Source organism: Triticum aestivum, chromosome 2A (assembly GCF_018294505.1).
Source record: "Triticum aestivum cultivar Chinese Spring chromosome 2A, IWGSC CS RefSeq v2.1, whole genome shotgun sequence".
In the NCBI taxonomy this organism is placed as follows: Eukaryota; Viridiplantae; Streptophyta; class Magnoliopsida; order Poales; family Poaceae; genus Triticum; species Triticum aestivum.
Genome location: NC_057797.1, coordinates 721,681,797 through 721,707,164, shown reverse-complemented (window position 1 = coordinate 721,707,164; position 25,368 = coordinate 721,681,797). Strand labels below are relative to the sequence as shown.

Sequence of the window (25,368 nt, the reverse complement as noted above, 5' to 3'; positions counted from 1 at the left end):
TTTTGTAGCGCATAAACAATATATTAAGCCTATTTGGAAATGCCCCGCTCACTAAAATTCAGCTTTACTCTCAAAAGCGCGAGCCAAACAAGGTAGTTTTATGATGTCCTGCTCCACATAAACAATAGAATCTGGGGTACAATTCCTTGTTTTTCATGAAGCTCTTGAGTGGTGGTGTTCCAAAAACTCTAGTTCAAAAAGTCTTCATGGAATTAGGGGGAAATTACCCACCACTACCATCGGTAAGAGGATACCATTTCATTTTTTCCCACGTCACGCAGCCCCAATAGACCTTTCACACACAATTTTCTTATTTTTGAAGAAAGAGGTAGCTAGAAGCTAAAGAGTATAAACTACTCTATGATGAAGCTGCAACTCTTACTTGAATCTGCTTTGAAATGAATTTGATGGGTTGAAACTGATTTTGACGGAGTAAAACAATCTGAAACAGACTCAAGTAAGTAGAGGTTTTTTTTTGAACATAAGTAAGTAGAGGTTACGAACTTCGAAAAGTGCCAACGGAGGACTCCAGTTCTTAAGTACCATATTTCCACTGCGCAGAAAAATAGAAATTATACACACAAAAATACATGTATAACATGTTCAAGAAAATTTTCAGCTAATAGCTTCAGACGTGACACACACACAGAAAAGGCATTTCCTAAACGGCGCTGAAGGCGCCCGTTTCTTCCTTTCTTGCAAACGGGCGCATACCCTTTCCTCCACGCTGGGCCAGCCCAGCTTTCTTTTTTTTCTGTTTTTGAACGCAAAAATGTTGTGCGATGATTGAGGTTCGAACAGCCGACCTCCTGCTGGTGATTACCATGCGCTAACCACGCGAACACCTACTACATATGTGTTCGTTTCCATAGTTCTTCTTCCTATCTTCTCTTTTCTCTTTGAAAAAGTTATTTTCTTGTTCCTTTTTTTATTGGAATAGTTCTGTTCTTTTTTTCCTTTTTCGTTTTTTCTTTTGCTAAATTGAATGAATTTTTTTCAAAATTGAATGAACTTTTTTACAAAATAGATGAACTCTTTCAAAAATTAATGAACTGTTTTTTGAAATCGATGAACTTTTTTTAAATCTATGAACCTTTTTCAATTTTGAACGACCTTTTTTCAAAATCAATGAACTTCTTTTCAAAACCGATGAACTTTTATCGAAATCGATGAACTTTTCCAAAGTCGGTGAACTTTTTTCAGTATTTTGTGAACTCTTTTTGAAAATTGATGAACTTTTTCCAAAGTTGGTGAACTTTTTTCAGTATTTTGTGAACTCTTTTTGGAAATCGATGAACTTTTTCCAAAGTCGGTGAACTTCTTTCAGTATTTTGTGAACTCTTTTTGAAAATCGATGAACTTTTTCCAGTATTTTGTGAACTCTTTTTGAAAATCGATGAACTTTTTCCAAAGTCGGTGAACTTTTTCAGTTTTTGTGAACTCTTTCTTAAAATCGATGAACTTTTTTCTCAGAAATGATGAACCTTTTTCCAAATCGATGAACTTTTTGAAATTCATGCTTTTTTTTCTCAAATAATCCCAAAATCTAAGTGATAAGGTATAAATAGTGCGTCCACAGTCGTTCTTATATTTTTGCCGGTGATTTCAGTCAGAGCAATTTAGTGGCTCTGATGGTTAGCGAAGATTTACGTCAGTCCAACGGCGCGAGATCGTATCCTGAACAAAGCTATACTTTTTGCACTTTTTCCGCTAGGTAAGTTCGCTGCCCTCGCTTCTCGTGGGCCGGCCCAACTGCGTGCTGTAGTGAGCGCCACTTGGTTCCAGGGCGCAAAGGGCGCCCTATAGGAGCTCCCCACGGAAAAGACAAATACGTACGGGAAAATGGGCCAGTTTTTTTGGGTTGGGCCAAGATTTTTTTTGTTGCTTGCAAAACACAACATTTTTGAACGGAAATTTACGGATCTGTCATAAGTACGTATAGATTCTCACATAATTATTTTGAATTTTTTAAAACTTGGATATATCCTTTTCGAACTTAAAAAAAGGGGATTGCTAAAAAAAAAGGCTCCAATGAGCCTGTCCGCCAAAAGTTCGCTCTCAGGATACGCTTCATTTTGGAGCATCGAATGCGTCTTACGCTCTCCGCAGTCGAAAGCGTATTCCTTCCTGAACAGCAATCTTGTCCCCAACGAAACCTACTTTACGCCTTCGCTGCCAATCTTGGCCCCAACGAAACCTACCAGTAGTACAAAACCCACAAAACCCCAGGAGCCAACTGCAAGAGAGAGGGGGGCAGCAGCAACCGCAGCCGCAGGAACCACCAGCCGACGCCGGCGGCATGGCTCGGAGCGGCAGCAGCAGCGGCGCCAGCCCGTGCGACCTGGACAAGGAGTTCGCCCCCCAGATCGCCCAGCTCCTCGCCGCCCCTTCTCCCCAGTCCGCCCAGGTACTCTCCCCTCCGTTCCCCTCCACCCCTTCTCCCCGTTCTCGGTCTGGTGCGTCTGGCTGCCTGAGGATTTGTTTATTGTGCCTAGTTCTGTTGCGGCGTATGAATCTTCGGTGGAAAAGCTCGGATTGGGCTCTTCCGTGGTGCCAATGTCGGGAATTTCGGTCAGGGGGCGCTGTTTGGGTGGTGATGTTTGCGGTTTCTGGTTTTATCCAGTCCTGCTAACATAGGAGGATCTTACTTTTTCGTAAGAGACATGAGAGCCGAAATGTGTGGGTCTCGATTAGTCTGCAACATTAACCCCCTATATTTAAAAAAAAAATCCACTGGAGTGCGAATTTAAGATCCAAGGTGCCTCCTTTTTAGCATTCCAGTAATTACTGTGCGTAATGAATTCAGTTCATTCTGATGTTAAGATTATGACAGCATGGGACAATCTTAAATTTGCGATTCGTGGTCTTGTTCAATCTTACTAATATAGGAGTAGCTTAATGTTTCAGAGGAACACGAGAGTCCAAATGTGTGGTTCTTGATTAGCTTGCAAGATTAGCCCCTTGATTTAAGTATTTTCTTCGCCGAGGTGCAAATTTAAGATCCAAGGTGCCTGTTTTTTAGCATTCCAGTAGTTGTTAGTGTGTGCAATCAATTCAGTTCAGTATGATGTTAATATTACGGAATCGAAATAATCTTAGGTGCTCCTTGCCGCGTGGCAGTTACAACTTACAAGCTGGTGGGTTAGTTGTTGAGGCCAACAAAGTTGCAGAAGCGAATCTTATGCTATGTTTTTATGGGTGTGGTTTTTATGTTTATTTTTCTGCTCCACCTTGTCATTTAAATGAAGTATTGCTGATGGTTTGTGGCTCACATTCGACAACATAACTATTTTTCATTTTTCAGGAATACTACGAGGACCTCATACAGTCTAAGAAACATGACGGCATAAGAGTCAACTACAAAGGTGATCATGGGAAAGGTACGGCTGCTGAATAAATACTTACCATATGGCCTACGGGCTAGCAATCCTGCAACATGGTGCTTGTATACTGCTATGTTAACCGACGGGTTCTTGCAGGTGTTTGTGCAAACAAGGATTTTGCTGAAGGAGACCTTATTCTGAAGGATCAAATATTGGTTGGTGCACAACACAGTCTTAACAAGGTGCACTTGCTATTGAGATTGATCCAGCACTCTTTGTTCATTTTTATGCGAACTGTTCCTCCCTGGAAGTATTTACATCTGTTTTATGTGTTCTGTTGCAGATTGACTGCGTCGTGTGTAGTTACTGCTTCCGCTTCATTGGTTCTGTAGAGTTCCAGATTGGACATCGACTGTATTTTCAAAGCATTGCTTCAAGCATTGGCTGCAGCAGTGAGAGGCACTGTCATGGAAGTGATGTGGGATCAAGCACTTGCTCTTCTGGTGCAACAAAGGAAAAGAGTAGTACTTTGCCAGAAGAGGTCATAGAATCACTTATAACTGGCGATGTGTCACTGCCTTTCTCAGACCACTTCCCTTTACCAGAAATTGTTGCTTGTCAAGGATGCGAGGAAGAACGCTACTGCAGGTTTGAGCTCATGTTGCTGTGAATCTGACCTTTATTTTTTGAGGCATACATCTTTTGACTATTAAGTGTTTGGTATCCAATTTTTCATCATATTTTCTAACTGTCAATCATGTTAAAATTTGAACCTGATTGCATCTTGTATAACTTGCATCTATAGGCCATATAACTCTGTTTTCATTGTTCATTGAGTAACTTGTTATTACAAGAAAGCATTTAAATCGTTATTGTTTTTGGATTTTTGAGAAAACACTAACTTGTTCATTTCTGTGTAGCCAATCATGTGCAGATTCTGACTGGGAATCCTACCACTCTTTGCTCTGTGCTGGCCCCAACACTGAACCACCCCGAAGATCTGCTCTTCACAAATTTGTAGAGCATGCTAATGGTAAGCCTGCAGTGCCCCTTGAACCTGTATCATCATAGTGGTATGTTCATCATTCATTGCATCAATGCTATATCAATTCAGTCATGATCAATGATGGTTGCGATTGAGGTCCTGAAGCTGTTATCTGATAATACCTACTCTTTATTTTCAGAAACCAATGATATTTTCTTGGTTGCCGCCAAGGTATGTGATAGAAAATCTTTAATATGTTATGCATTGGAAGACCAGCATCTATTGCAAAGCTTTTGACGTCAAATTTGAGTTGATATAAATGCCATTAGTGTTTGTCTAAAAGAATATTCAAACTGCAATTTTCTCATATGAACCTTATTGCACAAGACAGTTGACTAGCTACATCAAGTGTACCAGATATAGAACAAACAAAAGAATAAATGCACCCCCTTATGTACCAACTGCAACTTATGTAAGGTTTCCTGATCCTCATGCATATGAGTTCATACTTTTTATATGCCAGGCTATCACTTTCACCATGTTGAGGTACAAGAAACTCAAAAGACAGAACGACTTCCAAAACAAATCACCTGAATCAAACTTTTCTTTGCTTATGGAAGCCTGGAAACCACTTTCCATGGGCTTCAAAAAGAGGTAAGGGCATGACTTCAAAGTAATTACTTCTCTTCTGATGACCACTTGTTTTATACGGGATGACCAGTTGTTCTTAGTGGGACTAATTAGCAGTTTTGTCTAATTGCGCAACTACTGTTAAGCATGACTTTTGAAGGTTCTTTTCTCACGGTGTTAGCAATAATTTGATGGTAACAGTATTTGTAACAATCAATAAGATAAGAAACCTATGGCCGGATGTGTCATTTTTTTTCTCCTTCGTTTTGGGTTACACTGGGATACCTATGGTTAGATGTGTCATTTCTTCTTCCTTGTTTTGGGTACACTGGTATATATGTTTTGAGCTCCATAGAACTACCGAATTAGTGCTACTTTATAACCACCCTGATTTGTGCAAAAAATATCTTGTGATTGCAGATGGTGGGATTATGTTGCTTTGCCTGAGGATGTTGATGCTTCCGATGAAGATTCATTTAGGCAGGAAATAAGGGATCTAGCATTTACGGTAACTATGTCGACATATTACTTGAAAAACTATACATTGATGACACACAATAAGTGGACAAATTTATATTGAAAGATTCCATGTTTTACTGTCTAGATCTTATTTCAGCCAGTGGTAGGCTGATAATGGCTTCTGTATTTTGCAGTCACTACAGCTTCTCAAGGATGCGATCTTCGATGCTGAATGTGCACCATGTATCCTTTTTGGCAGTCACAAGACTTGTTTCAAACTTTCATACCATGAGTAGCTATCGTCGTCATTCAAGTTACCTTAACTTGCTCTAGTGTTTTCCCTTGAGGTGTATGGCCATATAATTGGCATGTTTGAGCTGAACAATCTGTAAGTAAATATATTTTCCCTATTTCATCTTGATGAATGTATATACTCTGTCATCGTTTTTCTCCCTGCCTGAAGCAAATGCCGGTGCTGCATTTGACCTAAATAATTGCTCCTCCAGTCATACTTCCACCTTTTTCATTCCAGTGATTTGGTCGTCGCATCGCCTGTTGAAGACTATTTCATACACATTGATGATCTTCCAGATGATAAGAAGGTTTGTTTGATGGTTGCCCTAATTCTTTCATGTACGATGTTTACTCTTGCTCTTACATGGCTTTCTTAACCTGAAATGCAATGTACCCCAGGAGGAAGCTGAAAAGGCGACAGCGCCATTGCTAGATGCTTTAGATGATGACTATGCACTTCCTTGTGATGGTATATGCAACTTCTTCTTCTGAAGTCTCAAGTTACTCCTTTCAGAGTACTGCTATGTGCCTTTTTCTTCTGTCCAACACTAAGAAAAAGTGGTTTCCTTGCGAATTTTTTGCTGTCAGGGACGGCGTTCTTTCCTCTTCAAAGCTGTATGAACCACTCATGCTGTCCAAATGCTAAAGCATTTAAAAGGGATGAGGTGATGTATATTTTCCCCTTCAGCTGATTCACCCATTTTCCTACAAAGCTGCCAGTCAGCAATGCTGATAAGTAGCTGTTGAACTACCGCCGCAGGATAATGACGGTCACGCCGTGATAATCGCTCTGGGGCCTATCAGCAAGGGCGAAGAGGTAATGTCATTTCTAGTCCTGGTGCTAATCATTCAACGAGAGAAAAATCATATCTCTGGCCAAATTGTTGTGCCACCTGCTGACATTCTGTTGTGCCGCTGTAGATCACCATCTCCTACATCGACGAGGATCTTCCGTACGAGGAGCGGCCGGCGGAGCTCGCAGACTACGGGTTTACGTGTACCTGCTCCAAGTGCCAGGAGGAAAAGCCCAACTGAGCAGCAAGGCGGACTGGACTTGCTGCAAATTTTGGTCGTTGTTAGTCGTCGGCGGGCATTGTGCTTGTAGTTTATGCTACTGGGTACTTTTGACAAGTTCAAAATGTAAGGGTAAGATTATGCAGAAAGGATGAGGTTGTGACATTCTGACTTCAGTGGGCGCTGGATTAATTATGCTTTGTCCATGTCTGAAACTTCTACTGAAACTGTCAGAATATCTTACCTGCAGCTCTTGGCACTTGAGATTTTGGTAACAAAGACTCTGAACACTCGCATAATATAGCAGATACGAAACCGAGTTTGTGAATAGTTTAAGTTGTTTCTGTTTTCAAATACGTATTTTGCAGCAACATGACGATAGCCGTCCACGGTTAAAAATGGCATGCCTAGTATGGAGAATATTTGAGATGGAGAATGCTCGAGAGTTTGAGCGAATGCTTGGTTCTTCTTCTGAAATTGCTGTAATCTGCAATCCAGATCTCAGATTCTGGAATTGCTCTAATCTGCACCTACGTTCCTCATCCAACGTCGGGTTTCAGCACCAGCGGTGCTACATTATCATTTTAAGAAGTTAGTTGTCTACATGTTGAATGCCCACTGTAGCAGACACTTGCAGTTTGCAGGCTCCCTGCAATCCTGGTCAACCTCCCGGTGCAGCAGAATCGCGAGCAACCAAACCTGAAACAAAGTCTGGCATGTCAGGTCCAAATAGTGGAGAGCACGGCCGCATGATAGCGAAACTGCGCTATAAAGAGTGCGCGATGGAGTTGCAGAGTTAGGGCCTGCGCCAGGGAGAGGGAGTCGGACTGGAGAACTAACCGCGCCATCAATCGCAGCAAGGCACGCTTAAGGCCCTGTTTGGTTCAGCTTTCATCGACGGATTCCGTTGCCGCGCAGTAGAATCTGAACCAAAGGGCGAACCCAGCAGAATCCGATTTCAGAAATCCATTGTCAAAATCTGAACCAAAAGCGGAAGCAGTTCAAGACGTGCTTTCCAAAATCTGAAAAAGCTATATCAACTGGTTTGACAAATGACTTACATCTTTTTCACATCAGATTTTCCACAGTTATTTTTCCACAGCAGATTTTTCACAGCTGCTTTTAGAAATCCACAGCTAAACCAAACAGGGCCTAACACACACTAACCTTCCCCGCTCCAGCTGTAATGAACTCGCTGTATTTGAGCGCATGACATCAATGAGGGAACCGGTTTTTCTAGTTCTTCGTTTTTACCGGTTTTTGTTCAGTTTCGGTTGGTTTTTCTTTTTTCCCTTTTATTTATTTTCTTATTTTTTCCTTTTTTATTTGTTATTTTTTCTCTTTTTTCTTTTAAAATTTTATGAACTTTTTCCCAATTTCATAAAATTTTATGAAAATCACGAAATAAAATCATATTCGTGATTTTTTTTAAAAATTGAACATTTATTAAATCCTTGAACTTTTTTCAATTCCATGATTTTTTCCCAAATTAGTGAAAAAAAATCAGATTCATGAACTAATTTTTCTCCGAACTCGTGAACTTTTCCAGAAGCGCGGTCTCTTCTCAAGTTCATGAACTTTTTCTGGAAAAGTCAGCGGTCAGCTACTAGTCAACTTGTCCAACCAAGCGAGCGAACGGGACAACTAGCGAGTGACCCAAGTATTCGCGTGTGTTGGGCCGGCCCACGCTTATGTTGGGTGATGTGAACACCGGCGGCAAACCGGCGGCAGAAGGCTCTGGAGACTTCTCCCATCTCCCATCTCTTTCAAAATTCAAAATTCGAATGACCACAACGGCACCATGTATATATAAACCCACCCTGTCTATCCCCAATTCTCCATCCACCATCTGATTCTGCCCCCTTTCTTCCTCCCACCGATCCTGAAGAGCTCGCACCGCCGGCGGAGAGAGCCATGAGGAGCGGCGGCGACGTCAAATCCTTCTTCCGGCAGCAGAAGGCCCACTCCGGCGCGGCGGCCGCCACCAAGCCCGCCGGCGGCGTCTCCAAGAAGGCGGCGCACCACCACCAGAAGCAAGCGGCGGCGGCGGCGCATCTCCTCCGCCCGATACGAGGTATGCCGCCGCATGCCCAATCCCACGCAGTCGCCGTCCGATCCCAGCGGATTGACTGATCGATCTATCGATCTGTTTTTTTTTTCTTTAATTCTTTGGCTGCAGCTGCGGCAGATCACCGCGACGGCGCTGACGCGGCGAGGAGGGAGGAGGAGGAGGACGCGGAGAGGACGGCCCGGTAGTTCGACATGGACACGCGCTACGGGCCCTGCCTCGGCCTCACCCGCGCCCAGCGCTGGCAACGCGCCGCCGCGCTCGGCCTCGCCCCGCCGCCGCACGCGCCCTGCTCCGACCACCAGCCGTGCCTCTGGGAAGGCCGCGTCTAGAGCGTCGCATCGCCCTGCGGCCAAAGGCCCATCGAATCGAATCGTCGATCCGCGCCACCTCCTCGTGGTTCTACCAACTGCTTTCTTCGTGTTGTCTTCAGTCTTCCTCTGTACGTCTGTCTGCCTCTGGATCGATGCTGCTGCGTGCGTGTGATGGATGCCTTGTGATCCGGTGTGTTATTTTAAGCTTAATCTTTGCTGCATCCGGTGTGCTGAGCCAATCTACATCCCATTGCGATTCCATTTTATACATCGCCTGCACTTCTTGACTTGTGCTCTGTCATTGACTTCATGAGCGGTTCACAAAATTTTCCAATCTCAAATGCAAGCAGAGACGCAACATTTACAACCGTCTGGACTTGATACGGAGAAATTTACAACTGTCTGGACTTGATACTGAGAAAGACTCGACAGGCAACCGACCAATTCATTCTTATTTCACAGCAATAACACAAGTTGATCACAAGTACCACCACATGCTAATAGAAGAAGATGCTCGGAGGCCCAGCCACAGTTACTCCCAAGTACAAGTGCCATTTCAGCATTTCTCACTTGATTTACATTTTTATGATTCAGTACCAATCCAAAAAAAAAAAACATGGACATGGAGTAGGATTTGACAGGAAACCAGCCATCTTTAGTCTAGCAGGCCGCCAGCATATTTAGTCATCTCAAATAACACAATGTTTACACATGTTCTTGTTCAATGGATGATCACAGGACATAAAGGATGCAAATAAACAGGTTCTGGTTCAGAAAGGCAGAAAGCCATAATAAGTTCACATCTGCTACGTATCATCTTGACAGTTAGTTGTCTACATATCTAATGCTCAGTCGAGCAAGCAGAGACGCTTGCAGTCGCAGGCAGGCTCCCCGCAGCAACAGAACATTTGCATGCATAATATTCATATATATAAGTATATGCTCAAAGATTTTCCATTTGGCAGCAATAAACAAGTTCATCACAAGTACCGCATGCTAACATTAGGAATCCATCGCAGTTACTTCCAAGTACCAGTGCCATTTTAGGATTCCTGACTTAATTAGCTTTTATAATCAGTAATAAACAAAAAAAACAATGGACATGCCTTAAGATTTGACAGGCAACCAGGCTCCTTTTATTTAGCAGGCCACCACAATCAAGCTCACACATGGTCCAACATATATTCATGCTAAATAATAACAAGATATAAGAGATGATGGTCACAAGACATAAAGGATAACACACCAGTACGTACGAGGGTCATTTCACACTGAAAAACACAGACAGGTTGCGGTTCATAAAGGGAGAAAGCCAAAACAAAAGTTCACAGCTAGTAATCGCGACAAAACGTATGCACAAGATAATCGAGTAGGCGCATTGCTGGACGCTCCAGATTTAAGCATCAATTAAGCTCCTGCAGGCCTGGCCATCAGCAAGTAACCTGTCAAATGACTAATGCATAAGCTTCCAACACAATTACAGAGGTGATACAACTTCTATAGAAAAACAAACAAGCAATGCACTCACCACTTCACTCCATGTGTCGGCATGCGTAAGAACAACTCCAGAGATCGCTAACGGTTCCTGCTACGACCTGCATGCATACAAGCGTCAAAGAGTTGGAGACAACAGCATAAGGAGGTAAATACTTTCAGACTCATAAGATGAGAAAAATTTTGTTTATCGGTCACAGACCTAGCGATGCAGTGTTAAGGAATTCTTCGTCTTCAGGGAACAGCTGCAGATTTTTTGATTTCAGAAGGTACTCGACAGCGGCAGCGTGGAAGTCCATCAAACTGCCGATTTTAATGAGCTCCGCGAGCAAAGGGACCTGATCTGCCTTCTCGAAGAGCAGCCCCTGGGATATCTCATCCGCAAAGTTCGTCGCAAACTCCAACTTCTCCTTGTAGCCTGGTGCACGCTTGCTTTTCTGCATGTAGAGTTTCGAGCTCTCCCTCTCCCACCGGAGCTTCCGTGTGGCCTTCACATCCAAAACGGCCCCAGAGGACAGCTTCACGTTGTATCCCACCGTGATTGGCTCACTGTTCTCTAGCACCGTCACATTGAGCAGGCAGGAAATATCTTGTGCCGCTCTTCAGCAGAAATGTCGAGAGCAGGATCGGCAAGAAAAGCAAGGACCAGTTTTATCATACCAACATTGATGACCTTACCCGAGCAGCTTTTGTTGGGCTGACATTTTCCGATGCGAGTGAATCATTCTTCCCAACAGCTTTGGATATTGCCTGGACTCCAATGCTATCGTAGATGTTGTTCAGCTTTGCTCGAGACATGGAAGGCAGGCTTGAAGATGGATACCATATGAACAATGACCGGTTAGGCAGCTTGTCGAACAAATCCTTGAGAAGTACTCCCTCCATTCCAAATTACTCGTTGCAGAAATGGATGTATCTAGAACTAAAATACATCTAGATACATCCATACCTACGACAAGTAATTCGGAACGGAGGGAGTAGATCATCAGGAATAAACACATCCTCTTTCTTCGACAGAAGGATAGTTCCGTCGGTACAAACTGGAACCTTGACACAAGCAGAAAGAAGCTTCTCCGTGTTTTTGCTCCAGTTCTTAGCAATGAACTGCCAGAAAGCAGAGCAGTCAGCTGCAGATAGCGCATCGACAGAGCTCTCCCATGTGCTCCATAGTTTGCAATGATCTTCAGCGCTAGGACCATTCCTCACACCAAAAACATGTGAAAAGAAGTCCAGCAACTTCTTGTCATAATATTTGTCCAAGACATGCAGCTGCAGGCTGAAAAGGTTGTCCTTATCATGAACACAACCCAGAGGGCTCACCCACTCTCCACTTTTCTTTTTATTTGGTATCCAGATCCAATCACTAGTCTTGTTTGCAGGCTCCCAATTGTACTCCTTAAGGTACGTGTAAATACGAGAAATAGTAGCCCTGTTTTTGTGGCCTTTCAGATGTCGAGCAACAAGCTCATGTCCGTGTCTAACATCCACAGATACTCCGATTGCCGCAAGGGCGTCTCTGAATGAGGCTATCTCCGAGCCATAGAATGCTTCATCAATGAAAGGGCTATCTTCTATGCGAATGGAAGAATTCTTTGGATCAAACAGGATCGACTCATCAGGACATTGGAACCCCACTTTTGTCCTCAACCAACTGCAGCCTTTGATTTTCTCTAGAAAGCCCTTTGGGAAGTTACTTGAAGAAGCCAACCAGCTCCGAATGGACCTGGGCAATGACAAGACAGTAGCTCCAGACAAGTGTAAAGGATCCTTGGGAATGTTGATGCCATTGATGACAAACCTAGCACCAGCTTTCACTTCAGTAGTAACACCTAAATTCTTGAGCTCATCTTTATAACCATGTATTTCTTTGCTTAAACCTTGGTGAGAGTCACCGTCATCTATGAAAGGTAGGTCTGCTACTGATGATAGAGACTGCCATTCTGCATTGAACAAGATTGCATCTTTGGGAGATCTGAAACCAAACGATGTACGCAACCACTTCTCATTCAGCATGCAACTGAAAAGCTCGACAGGGAGCGCGCCCTGTGTTTTCAGCTGCCCATAACATGCTAGCAGGGCTAGGACACTCGCCTTTGGAAGTGATGAGTTCAGAACCATCTGCTTGAACAAGTGAGCTACAGCCTTTGATGCCGCCTCCAATTTTGCTATCAACCCGGTCTTCTCCAACTCTGCTTTGTAGGGACTAAGCTTACTCCCATCAAATCTGAAATCAACTACAGGAACCCCATCAAAGACCTTTAGAAGGCACTCCCATCGAGGATCCACAAGAAAAGATTCATTAGGAGCACGGAACCCCACACTGGTCTTCACCCATTTTAAATCTTTGATCTTTCTTATGAAGGCATCGCATGAGTTCACATGCTGGATACATTTGAGGATTAGCACAGTAGCCTCAGGAGTAATAGCAGCCGAACTGAACTTGAAATTATCAATCACAAGTTTGTAGCTGTCTTTAAATTCAACAAGAACACCGAGCAAGTTGAGCTCTGGTTTGTAGGTAAGGATGTCGTCGCCATAGAACTTGACATCAAGGAACGGCTGGCTACTGATACAGGATGCAACTGCCCAGCCTGCATCATAGATGATACAACCAACTGGAGACCTGTAGCTGAGAGTACTCTTCATCCACTGTCCATCTTTGACACTGTTGATGAGTTCGCTTGGAGATAGAACTTTCTCTCGAAGAAACCGAATCAGCCGAAGGAGTGAGTACACATTCTCTCTGATCAGCGTATTGCTTGCAGCCATAGACATGAGGCGGCTGCCGATGTACGCTGATGCCTCCTGAAATTCAAATCTAACTCCGATCGCCTTGAGTTCCTCCCAGTACAAATGCAGCTTGTTTTGATAGAACTTTTGGTCAATCATCGGTATATCAACAAACGAGGAGCCACTTTGCAAAAGAACTCCCCACTCAGAACTGGACAGAAATGATTGATTTGGTGGCTTGTACCCAACTGATGTCCTAAGCCAACTTCCCTGTTTTACACAAGCCAGAAATTTAGCCGGTAATTGTACCTTCTTGACTTGAGACTCTGTATCCATTGCAAAAGCAAGATTGCATTGTCAACGGTTAGAGGCGATGAGACTGTAGGAAAGCTTGCATCTGGAGGGTGTATGAATGGAATGTCTGAAGCCAGCAATTGTGTCTTCAGGAAAACCAAGAGCTAGGTATGCACTTCTTCTCAGATGCAATGCACAATCTGTCACTCAGTTGAGTAGCTTTAGAAATGCTCCAGAAAGAGATAGCATTGTTCCGATCAACATACTTCAGCAGGGGAATAGACATCATTTTTGTACCGGAGAAACAGTTCTGCCAATTGTCGGCGACAAAGGATAAAACCTCGAGATAAATCTGTTCATTTACCTCCTTGACAAGATTAGAGCCCTCGATGCATTTGACGTACCACTCGGTGCTCACACTTTTAACACCAAGAAATGATAGCACGGTATTATACGTGGACTTGTCAAAATGAGAGCTGAGGATGTAGCTGCCATGAGTTGAGAGATTCTTCAGGTCAACTCCAGATTCCCATGCGGCCATGCCTTGCTGAGAATACTCCAAAAGGCCGGTTTCAGCCGTCCAACCTCACCAGGTTTGCAAAATATTTTCTGTGAACTATGAGACTCACATGGTACTATATCCTCGACAAGAATCTTGTTTTTGATGCCAGTCCTAACTGGCTCAAGTAGTGGGATTAGTGAATGATTGACCAGCAGGAAGTTAAACATAGAAGGCAAAGGACATTGCTGGTGCATCAGCGTAGACTTCACAAGTGCGACAAAAGCTTTCAGGAAAGCACTTTGGATACAGTCCAGAATCCCCTTGTTCCATGGACTGTCAAACAGAATAGCCTCTCTTGAAGATGCAAGGAGGAAGTCGTCCTGGATTATGAAGGGAACTTCGTTACCATCTCAGTGGGAAGGAAAGCATAGACGCCAGGCGATATGCTTCCCACGGGATAGACACTCGCCATGTGGGAAGGTCAGGGTGACGACCCACTCATCAATCTCAGCACGTTTGTCCACTCTATTCTCCGGTTCCAGGAACTACTGCCTCTACATGTAGTAGCCACACTTCTTCTTTCCCGTCCTCTTGGGCTGATAAATGGACCGTGTAAGACTCTGCATGCATGTTGATGTTCTTCCTTGCTTGGTAGTTCTTTTCACTAGAGGAGACCAGGTGGCCTTGCAGGGCCGCCGTACAGAGGTATCAAACCCTCGCCCAGCTCATCCCTTCGCTGCTGGACATGAATTGCCATCAGGTCAGCCTGGTGCAGACGGTTCGCTACAAGAGCATCTGGAGTAAGCTGGTATTGCAGTACCATCATATTAGGGAAAGGGGGGTGAATGCCAGTTACAGCAAAAAGGTTATCTGGCAGGATTGTTCGCCGGCGGCACCTGTATGCACCTTTCACTTCATACTTCTTGCAGATGATTTCTTCGTTATCAGAGCCTCTGTGTGCAGCATGATTCTTGCTTATGCCAGCAAAATATTCCCGCTTCATGGGATTATGATGATCAACTGAACCATAGTAAGGCCAGAACTGCTGCTGCTGAGCTCTGGGGCCAGAATGTGCCATCATTCCATTATACTCATCCATATCAACCAGCAGGGAATAACAGTCCACAGTAAATGCCTGATCATCGAGTAACACACCATGTGGGTTTCTGAAGATCTGCGGGTTGAGCATCATAGCACTGGTTTCTTCGTTATTTAACCACCGTCTCTCTTCAAACCCCTGAGTAGCTGAGAGACGCAGGTGCCTCCCTCTGTTGAACCCATGATACAGTGAACCAACTAACAGCAAATCATCGTAGGCAGCTGGATCCATAACTAGAGTTACACACAATGTAAAATAGCATCAGATTGAGAAGTGTGCAAAAATTCATTATCATAATAGCACATGCTCGATTCCGAGGTAAATAATAGTGTGTAACATTAAAATGAGAAAATATTGAGTAACTTGAAGACCAGAATACTCATTCATGATTTGCAACCTAAACAGACCATCATAGATTCAGCCTATAGGATCCAACCAACCATTATTTGAAACGACCAGGGAGTAGTCAGCTACCAAACAGAAGAGTGAATCATGCTAGCAAGTATATTGAACAATGCCCTAGAACTACCATTAGTAGTGGAAATAGAGCAAACAGTCCATGCTAAACAGAAGAACGGTGAATCAATTAGTAATCACAGTATCCAATTAAGCCATGAATTTACAATTGTAAGCAAGCCTTAAGCTAGATAGCATGTGACAGTATCTAGAACAACAGTTAGGAAACTAAGCTACAGTTGAAAATGGGGAGCATCCAGAGACCATATGGAATGGGCCATTTGACCATCTTTAGCATACTGTAATTAATTAGCTGAGCATCTTTAGCATCACAGCAACCTAAAGCCTACCTATGTACCACATTGATAGCCAACACAAGGATATCAGATATAACAACAGTAGATATTTGTAAGCCTTAACAGAATGTTTATAGAGATAATCTAGGACTAAACCATAGCAATTAAGTTACACTGAACTATGCCAACATATCAAAACAAAAATAGAAAATTTTGGCCAGATGACCACAACACAGAGCAAAAACACAAAGGCCAGCAACAACCCAAAGTGAGAGAAGTGAGGGGAGGAGAAGATCCTTACTAAACATAAACTATGACTCTTGGATTGCTAAACTTCAGCCCTTCCCTATGACTCTTATTGCATTGCATGTAAAAGGAGAAGAAAAGCAATGGTCGGATACCGTTGAAAACTTAAAACATACTTCACTTGTTAACTTCCTACCATATACATCTTGTAGTATAATATAGCAACTAACTTACAAAATAAACAAGTGTCCCAGCCTACTGTAAATCCTGTCTATACTAATTAAGGAATAACCCAGCATACACCCGACAAAGGGATGAACACATGAGGATGTCAAATAAATAAAGATGAGTAAATAACAAGCAAGAGCAAATAAGGGAGAGTGTTTTCCCTTATGAAGCAAACGGTAACAGCAGCAGTCAATAGCGCACGGAGCAGCAAGGTCATCACCAAACCGGAAGAAACAATCAAACAGAAAGTAAAAAACAGAGAAACGAAGCAAACTATATATACGAGTAGGTGTATTGTAGGAATAGCCAGCAGGTGTATCATTCGTTTCGTTGGTAGCCTCAACAACATACAGAGGCAATCAAGAAAACAAAATGAATCAGCAGGCTGCTAATACAACCATAGACAAAAGGAAGCAACAAATAAAAGGAAAGGAACATAACCAGGACTCCATGCACGAAGGAACAACAATCCTAGGCCGTACATGGGATTAAGACAAGGGACAAAAAAGCACATAGAAGACTTGAGTTTACAGGTTGGGAAACTACATCAGATGAAATTCTATGGATCTTTGTAAACTACAGTTCACGATAAATATAGAGTGTACCCAACTTAGCAGTTTAGCACAAAACAGAAGAGAACACAGGAAAGAGCCAGAAATTATCATGTGAAGTAATATTCATTCATAAAAATCATATGTATGTCGATTATAAAGCTACTGAACTTTAAACATCTCTATGAATAAACAAAATGCATCGTAATGATCTACTCTTTTCTGCAATTTCTAATAAATATCAAACAGTCCAGAAATGAAGGGACGTTGATCTACTCCAGACATACAAACATCCTAATCCAACTAGAACAAATTATACTATCATTAGAAAATCTAGTAGCAAAATCACCACCATTGGGGTACTACTAGAGAACGAGATAATCTCGGCAGAGCTAAATGTCACGACGGCCTCAGATAATCTCTGCGCCGTTACTCTACTACTACTTCCTGAACCATCACCTGCTCCGACACCGCCGCGCTGCCGCAATCCCGTCGGCGCATGCCCGCGGGAGGAGAAGGCCACACGCCCGGCCGCCATGACGAGCCCACCACCTCCACCGGCCGATGGCCACGGCAGAGGCGGCCCAAGCCGCCCTCAGCCTGCGCCGCCGGTGAACAGAGGCGGGCCCCGCCACCGCCCAGCCCGTCGCGCCGCCGCGCCATCGGTGCGTCCGCGCACCGCGCCGCGGCGTCCCGGCCCAGAAGCTTCGGCCCGCGCCGAACCCGGAGACGAGGAGGTCCCGCCGGCCGGGCACCCTCTGGCGGCGGCGCACTAGGGTTCCTCCCCGTCGCCACGTGGGAGGAAGGAGGGGGGTTTTTCGGGAATTGGGTATTCCGTTCCGTATTTATGCGCCTCCGGCCAGCTACTATATAATAATACTACTACTGCATCTCCCTATTCAACGCGGATTTCTCACCCAAAAAAAATAGCTGATGACACGTGAAATCCAGACTTGTGCCAACAAAATTCATGGAAAACGTCGCGGATCCCTGATGTGCGCCTACGACACAACACCATGGAAATAGAGCTCAAGTTGCAAACGCCATGGAAACAGAGATCCAGCTTTAAACGTGGTAGAAACAGAGCAGAGGGAAGGGGGCTTGAGATTGAGAGCATTCCTTATTTAACACTCGCTTAAATTTTTATGCCCTATTTAACACCGTAAAAAAAATTCTTCCTTATCTAACAACAATGCTAAAATTTGTTCCCTTTGTGACACTTCCGTCTATTTTGAGTACTAACGGTGTTAAATGGTATATGAAAAGACGATCTTACCCCTAATGCAACTTGTGATCAAAATCATTCACATGGGGATCAATAACCTTTTCTGCTGTTAATTGCAAAACTGGGCAGAACTTTCCTTGTAAACATGCAATTCTGGACAGTTTTTTATTTCGAAATTTAATTCAAAATTGTGCAGAACCTGTGACACAATTCATGTGTATATTGTTCAACACACACCTTTCAAATTTGCCAATGGCATGAGGCACTCCATATACATCCTGACTCACATCCAAGTACACATATATGACTCACATATATCATGCGTATACATCATATTAGCAACCCAAAAGTGGCTCACATCATACCCAGGGTCACATACATTACTCCAAGTTCACACATACATCATATTAGCAACCCAAAAGTGGCTCACATCATACCCAGGTTCACATACATTACTCCAAGTCCACACATACATCATATTAGCAACCCAAAAGTGGCTCACATCATACCCAGGTTCACATACATTACTCCAAGTCCACACATACATCATATTAGCAACCCAAAAGTGGCTCACATCATACCCAGGTTCACATACATTACTCCAAGTCCACACATACATCATATTAGCAACCCAAAAGTGGCTCACATCAAACCCAGGTTCACATACATTACTCCAAGTCCACACATACATCATATTAGCAACCCAAAAGTGGCTCACATCATACCCAGGTTCACATACATTACTCCAAGTCCACACAACATGACATGAGCAGCAACAAAAGTGACATTAAGTGAAAGAAATTAGATGGAGTTCATAAGCTGAGCCGCCTTTTGCTTCTTGTGCCCATTGCAGGGCTAGTTGGGTAAGCTCTTTTGCTTCTAGTGCCCATTGCAGGGCTGTCAAATGGAACCATCAGATTGTTTTGATCCTTTTTAGCAAGCTCCATCTTCCTTGTGGCCCTTAAAATAACAACATGGCTGTCAAATTATTGTAGTGCATGTATGACAACAATACATATGGATATATTTGATACATGTATGGCAGCAAACAACAATATCAACTATGCATAATATGTGATATTAAAATCCAGAAACAGAAAAGGTCACCTTTTCCCCCCTTTTGCATTTTTCTTGTTTGTAGTCTCCAATGTTTGGTTATGCTTTCCCTTCTTCTTGGTTGTAGTTTCTAAGTTTTGGCTATGGATTGCATTAATACATACAAATCAAACTCAGTTTTCGTTTGGCACAAATAAAAACTCAGTTATTATTTGGAACAAGCATTGGTGTAGAATAGGTAACCTTGGTGGAAAATACATAGCGGCTGTCGGCGCGTCATCACCTCTTGGCACAATGGATGACTCGGATGTTTTAGTAGTCTTCCTCCTCTTCTTTGGTGGTTCTCTACACGAGAAATGAGAAAGTAGTGAACATTCATAGGTGATTACAAAACAATAATGCAAGAAAGTAGTTAACATGCAATAGGAGAGTAGAATGGATAGTTGATTACCTCACAGCCATGAAAGCAACAATGTCATCTTTGTTACCCTTCTTGCACTTATGCCAATGGTGCCCGTATTCCTTGCAAATAGGGCACAAGTGCTGGCTACTTTTCCTCCTTTTCTCACCACAACCCTTATGCCTCTCAGTTTGGGGCCGACCAGCTACAGCTTTTAACAAGGGTGGATGCATGAAGAATCCATGGTTAGATTCAGGCCACTGGGTCTTGTCACACATAGCAGGGATTAGTTGGCCATAAGCTACCCTAAACTTGTCAATGGAGTAAGATGAGTCCACATAATTCTGTATATGTGCATTGACAAGTGATGTGATGAATGCTAGAGCATGCTTGCAAGGAAGGCCGGAAACTTGCCATTGTCTACAAGAACATGTGTTATCATGCAAGTTGACGACAAACCTAAACCCGTTGCCTCCCAATTGAGTAACTTCAGCAACTTCTTCCGAGCTTTCTACCACCTCCAAGTTTAACTCTCTACTCTTTGCATTCAACTTCTTCATTATGTGGGGCAAAATTAATAAGCTAGCTAACTTCTTTGCTACTTTTCTCCTTCGATTCCACATGATCATAATCATCTGCCTAAGCTTGTCCATTAAGTCATCCAAGTTCAAGGACTTGTGGTGCTTAATCCATTTATTGAAGCACTCTGCCAGGTTGTTGGTTACATAGTCCACCTTACAAATGGTTGAGAACTGACTCCTAGTCCACAACCTAGTGTGCCACTTCCTAAGATATGTAGTTGCCGCTGGCTTTGCTGTCTCCATTGCAACCCAATTTTTCTCAAATATATACTTGTTCCATGAGTAAGCAGCAACCCAAAGATGGTCATCAAATACCTTTCCGTGATACTTTTTCTTGAAGTTTGACACCAAGTGAAACATGCATTCCCTATGTTCTACCTTTGGGAAAACTTCCTTTACCCCTGTCATCACCGCCTGCCCAGCATCAGTGCTTATGGCTAAACCCCTTGGCGATCCTATGGCTTGCCTAAGCAATTGCATGAACCAGATCCAGTTCTCATTTGTTTCGGAATCAAAAATTCCAAAACAAAGTGGATACATCCAATTATGGCCATCTACAGCAGTAGCACTGGCTAGCTGCCCCTTAAACCTGCCTGTTAAGAATGTGCTATCTACTGCCAAATACGGTCTGCAACCACTAAGGAATCCATCTATGCAAGGTTTCAAAGCAAAGAAGAACCTTCTAAACCTGATTTTTTCTTTTATAGTGTAATGATCAATCTGCACTATGCTACCAGGGCAAGAGATTTCAACTTGTGCTTTAAACCTATACAAATTGTCAAAGCTGCTATCCCAATCACCATATAGTTCTTTCAGAGCTAGCTTCTTACCCATATATACCCTCTTGTAGTGGATGTCAACCTTGTGGTGTTCTTTAATCTTTTTGCGCAATGCCTTCGCTCCGAGAGTAGCATCTTCAATCAGCCAATCCTTCACCTTATCACATATCCAAAACTTGGTTGCGTTCTTCATCTTCCTTTTCCTTCTTGTACTAGAGCAATCATGACCACATGGGTTTTTCTTCACCTTAAAAAGAGAGATAGAGGTAATTAGCTAAAAACACTTGACAATTATGCAATAAATGTTCACAAATGAATAGAGTTAAACGATTACCATTACAGTACACTTATCCTCCGTCGTAGAAGCATGTATCCTCCATGGACAATTATCAGCATCTCGTCTTGAACAATAGCCCCTAAACCAATGAGGTGTACTATACTCGGTATTATACTCAAATTCATGTTTGATTGCATGCTGAGAAAGTGCCAACTTGAACTCTTTCATGCTGGGATATGTAAAGCCTTTTGTCATTGGATGGTCTAATTTGTCATACTCTACATGTGGAGTATGCTCTGCCTCATGGAACTCCTCATCCTCCTCTACTTCATCATCCTCTAATTCAGACTCCCCTACTTCATCGTCCTCTACTTCAGACTCCTCTACTTCAGACGCCTCTACTTCATCATCCTTCATCATCATTAACAGAAATTAAGTGAAAAGATCTCTTCCTCAAATACACAGCTACACAAACTAGCACAATCTATGCATGATAATTGCTACTAGATGGACTGGCCCTTACCCATCTGGACACGCCCATGTTGCTGGCGGCAACTGAGTACCTCCCTGGCCTGAAGCTGCTGCCAAGAACGACCCAGCCGTGCCCTCGCCGGAGACCCCAGCCACTGCTGCGCCCTGGCCCGAGCCAGCTGCAGCCGAGCCACCGGCCTGGCCCGAGCCAGCTGTAGCCGAGTCTCCGGCCTAGCCCGATGCTGGCTCAACCCCACCGCAGCCCGAGGCTAGCCCGGCGCCCTGGATTGACCTGACCTCAGCCCCGCCGACGCCATCGGCAAGCACGTCCGCAGCCGCGCCATGGCCGTCGTCCGCAACCGCGCCATGGCCGTCGTCCGCGGCGCCGTCTCCATCCGCAGAACTGCCGCCATCCATAGCCCTCCGCCGCCGCCGCTAGGTCTGGGAGGTTCGCCGCCGCCGCCGCCGCCTCTAGGGTTGGGAAGAAAGGGGATGAGAAGAGTCGGGTCGGGAGAGAATAGAGAGACCGGTTTGGTCTTTGTTTTTCTTTTTCCTCAAAGGGGTAATTTCGTCCAACGAGAAAATACTGACATCAGTCGATCTAGATCTTAACGGCATATGCTAACGGACTTGACAGAAGTGTTATAAAGGGAAAAAAAATTTACACTTGGTGTTATTTAGGGAAGAAAATTTATTAGAGTGTTAAATAGGGAACCAATATTTAAAACAGTGTTATATAAGGAATTTTCTCCTTGAGATTTCGACATGTCACCTGAAGTGCCAAACGAAGGTGCAATGCGGGCGCGACGGAGCTCTCGCCGGCAGATGAACTGCCCGAGAAGCGGGGGACAGCGCGATCACGCGAGGTGGCGTGGACTCAGCACTCAGCAGGCGCGGGCCGCCACCGGGAATGACGCCCGGCGTACGCCGAAACGAGGTGGGGGCCGGAGCGGGAAGCAGGAGGCGCTCGCCGCCGCCGAGATGGATCCTCCGCGCACGTGTCGATGGCGTGCCGGGCTCGAGGGCTGGCTCTCTCCTCGCGATCGGTCCACGGCTAGGAGAGGAAGGAAGGATGACGCGACTGCACTTCCCATTTGAAAGCGCATGTATACATAGTGATGACTGGTCCGGGCAGTAAAATTAAACTGGATCGGACGGCTCCTACTTTAGCGTGAAACCAACTCGGGCAGAATAATCACTATCTGACGGTCCAGAAAATGGATAATGGATAGTTAAAGCTACTCGTCCCGCTTAGTTTATACTAGCTTAGTACAGTAATAAGTGCATTAAACGGGAACTGCGTTGGCCATAAATTGATGCCATGCGCCGCCATCATTCCGTGCGTCGGGCTTCTCCTCCCGGTTCCCACGCTCACCTCGTGTGCCTCCGCAGTGAACGAGCTACCGGTCTAGCACGCTCCGTCATCCTGGACGGTGTAGAAGGTCAGGCCGTCTAGGCCATTGCCCCTCACTCATGTACGGACTGCCATTGCAAACTTTTTTGCACATGAATTTTTTTGCTTTGAAATGGGCAAAAGACTTGCCACATTCGTTAATTAAGAGAGTTTAGAACAAGTTTGGCCGCCCGAGGGCGACAATCCGTACAAGGAAAGCCTACTCTCCCGGCATGAGATTATATAAATGAGTTGCACCCGCCAACCCCCAATTCTTTGCCTCGCACCGGATTTTGGCCATGATCACAATCGACATAGCGAACTTGTTGTTGAAGACATTTGCGTTGCGCTCATTCCACACTCACAAGACACAAGCATTGCAATAGAAGCCATAGCCTTACGACGGCCAAAGGCAACCATGGCAAACCACTAAGATTTTACGTCGTCAAAAACGTGCCATGCATTCGGGTATAGCCCTTCGAGTTGAAGCCAGTCGCGCACCATGCACCACACCCGAACGGAGAATCTGCATTGGAAGATGATGTCTGGTGCCGATTCCGGAACTTGGTTGCACAACAGACAGTTGCCACAATTTAGCCAACCCGTCGGCCGTCGGAACTCGATTTGGACTTTTGAGTGATCAATCAGGCAAAAAACTTGCATTTTGACGGCGCCCAATTCGTCCAGATCATGCTATTGGAGCTAGCTGCAATGATGCTGCAAAACTGCACCTTGTATGTCGATGCCGTCGAATATTTGCCTCGAGGTGGCGAGCTTCCAAGTGGTGGTGTCATGTTGATCGTCCTGAAGATGCACTTGTGCCACCATAGCCCACGGCTTGATGAATTCCTGTATGTGGGCCACTGTTAGGCCATTTGAGGACCGAATTTGATCCACCCAAGCACCATTCTGGACCACCTTTCTTACACTCCACTTCTTACCTCTGGAAATGTCAAATATTAATGGTGCAATTTGCTTAGGTCTAAGGCCATTTAGCTAGGAGGACGCCCAGAAACTCGCCTTGTTCTCATCTCCTCCCGTGACCTTCGTGAGGGCGCGGAATAGATTCATGTCCTCCTTGTCGCGTGAGTTCCCGGTGCCCACCCAAGGCCGCTCTGGCGCGATCCACTCAAGCCATGGCCATCGAAGGCGGAAGGCACGAGCAAACTTTGCCAGGTGTAGGATACCAAGGCCTCCCGAGGATCATGGGGCAGCAAACGGAAGTCCAGTTAACTTTGCATTTTCCTCGGAGACCTTGTCGGATCTCGCCCAAAGGAAAGCTCTTCGGATCTTGTCAATGGCTTGGAGAACCTCAACTGGAATGACTAGCGTCATGCTATGGTAAATCATGATGGCGGTGGGGATTGACTTGACCAATGTGTTCCTACCCGCAGTCGTGTAGTGTTTCCCCTGCCAAGATGGTGTTTTGCCGGCGACTTGGTCCTCGAGGTGTTGGAAGTGGATCCGCTTTAAGCGCCTAACTGATAGGGAAAGCCCTAGGTAGCGCAAGGGAAACGCCCACTGTTGGGGAACGTAGTAATTTCAAAAAAATTCCTACGCACACGCAAGATCATGGTGATGCATAGCAACGAGAGGGGAGAGTGTTGTCTACGTACCCTCGTAGACCGGCAACGGAAGCATTGACACAACATAGAGGAAGTAGTCGTACGTCTTCCCGATCCGACCGATCCAAGTACCGAACGTACGGCACCTCCGAGTTCTGCACACGTTCAACTCGGTGATGTCCCTCGAGCTCCGATCCAGCAAAGTGTTGAGGGAGAGTTTCGTCAGCATGACGGCGTGATGACGGTGATGATGTTCTACCAACGCAGGGCTTCTCCTAAGCACCGCTACGATATGACTGAGGTGGAATATGGTGGAAGGGGGCACCGCACACGGCTAAGGAACGATCACGAAGATCAACTTGTGTGTCATGGGGTGCCCCCTTGCCCCCGTATATAAAGGAGGGAGAGGGGGAGGTGCGGCCGGCCCAAGGGGTGCGCCTGGAGGAGTCCTACTCCCACCGGGAGTAGGACTCCCCCCTCTTGCCTTGTTGGAAAAGGAAGGGGGAAGGGAGAAAGAGGAAAGGCCCCCCCTTCCTTCACTGGTAGAAAAAGGGCCTGTTGTCCCGGTTCGTAAGGGCCTTTTGTCCCGGTTCCTGAACCAGGACTAAAGGGTCGGTACTAATGCCTCCCCCCTTTAG

At 44.7% G+C, this 25,368-nt stretch overlaps 3 protein-coding genes across 5 annotated transcripts; 1 reads left to right on the top strand and 2 right to left on the bottom strand.

Moving 5' to 3' along the window:
• Nucleotides 1–2,207: 2,207 nt before the first annotated feature.
• On the top strand, nucleotides 2,208–7,015 carry LOC123190547 (histone-lysine N-methyltransferase ATXR2). 2 transcript variants are annotated; one of them, XM_044603213.1, is made up of 15 exons: nucleotides 2,208–2,407; nucleotides 3,305–3,380; nucleotides 3,480–3,538; nucleotides 3,667–3,971; nucleotides 4,244–4,356; nucleotides 4,508–4,539; nucleotides 4,832–4,962; nucleotides 5,359–5,446; nucleotides 5,592–5,640; nucleotides 5,731–5,785; nucleotides 5,930–5,999; nucleotides 6,091–6,160; nucleotides 6,280–6,356; nucleotides 6,452–6,508; nucleotides 6,613–7,015. In XM_044603213.1, exons 1-15 carry the CDS (start codon nucleotides 2,300–2,302, stop codon nucleotides 6,724–6,726), a joined length of 1,404 nt encoding a protein of 467 aa, XP_044459148.1. In that variant the 5' UTR covers nucleotides 2,208–2,299; the 3' UTR covers nucleotides 6,727–7,015. The 2 variants fall into 2 exon arrangements, with proteins under 2 accessions (XP_044459148.1, XP_044459147.1); XM_044603212.1 differs by having other exon boundaries at nucleotides 3,480–3,565.
• A 3,229-nt stretch (nucleotides 7,016–10,244) lies between these two features.
• LOC123190546 (uncharacterized) lies at nucleotides 10,245–13,692 on the bottom strand. 2 transcript variants are annotated; one of them, XM_044603210.1, is made up of 3 exons: nucleotides 10,784–13,692; nucleotides 10,616–10,682; nucleotides 10,245–10,529 (listed from the first exon to the last, which is right to left on the bottom strand). In XM_044603210.1, the coding sequence occupies exon 1, from the start codon at nucleotides 13,645–13,647 to the stop codon at nucleotides 11,515–11,517; it is 2,133 nt and encodes a 710-aa protein (XP_044459145.1). In that variant the 5' UTR covers nucleotides 13,648–13,692; the 3' UTR covers nucleotides 10,245–10,529; nucleotides 10,616–10,682; nucleotides 10,784–11,514. The 2 variants fall into 2 exon arrangements, with proteins under 2 accessions (XP_044459145.1, XP_044459146.1); XM_044603211.1 differs by having other exon boundaries at nucleotides 10,245–10,510.
• A 4,932-nt stretch (nucleotides 13,693–18,624) lies between these two features.
• On the bottom strand, nucleotides 18,625–22,122 carry LOC123190545 (uncharacterized). The gene is made up of 6 exons (XM_044603209.1): nucleotides 21,825–22,122; nucleotides 21,359–21,712; nucleotides 19,716–21,271; nucleotides 19,508–19,609; nucleotides 19,316–19,405; nucleotides 18,625–19,168 (listed from the first exon to the last, which is right to left on the bottom strand). The coding sequence occupies exons 1-6, from the start codon at nucleotides 21,840–21,842 to the stop codon at nucleotides 19,021–19,023; spliced, it is 2,268 nt and encodes a 755-aa protein (XP_044459144.1). The 5' UTR covers nucleotides 21,843–22,122; the 3' UTR covers nucleotides 18,625–19,020.
• Nucleotides 22,123–25,368: the final 3,246 nt, after the last annotated feature.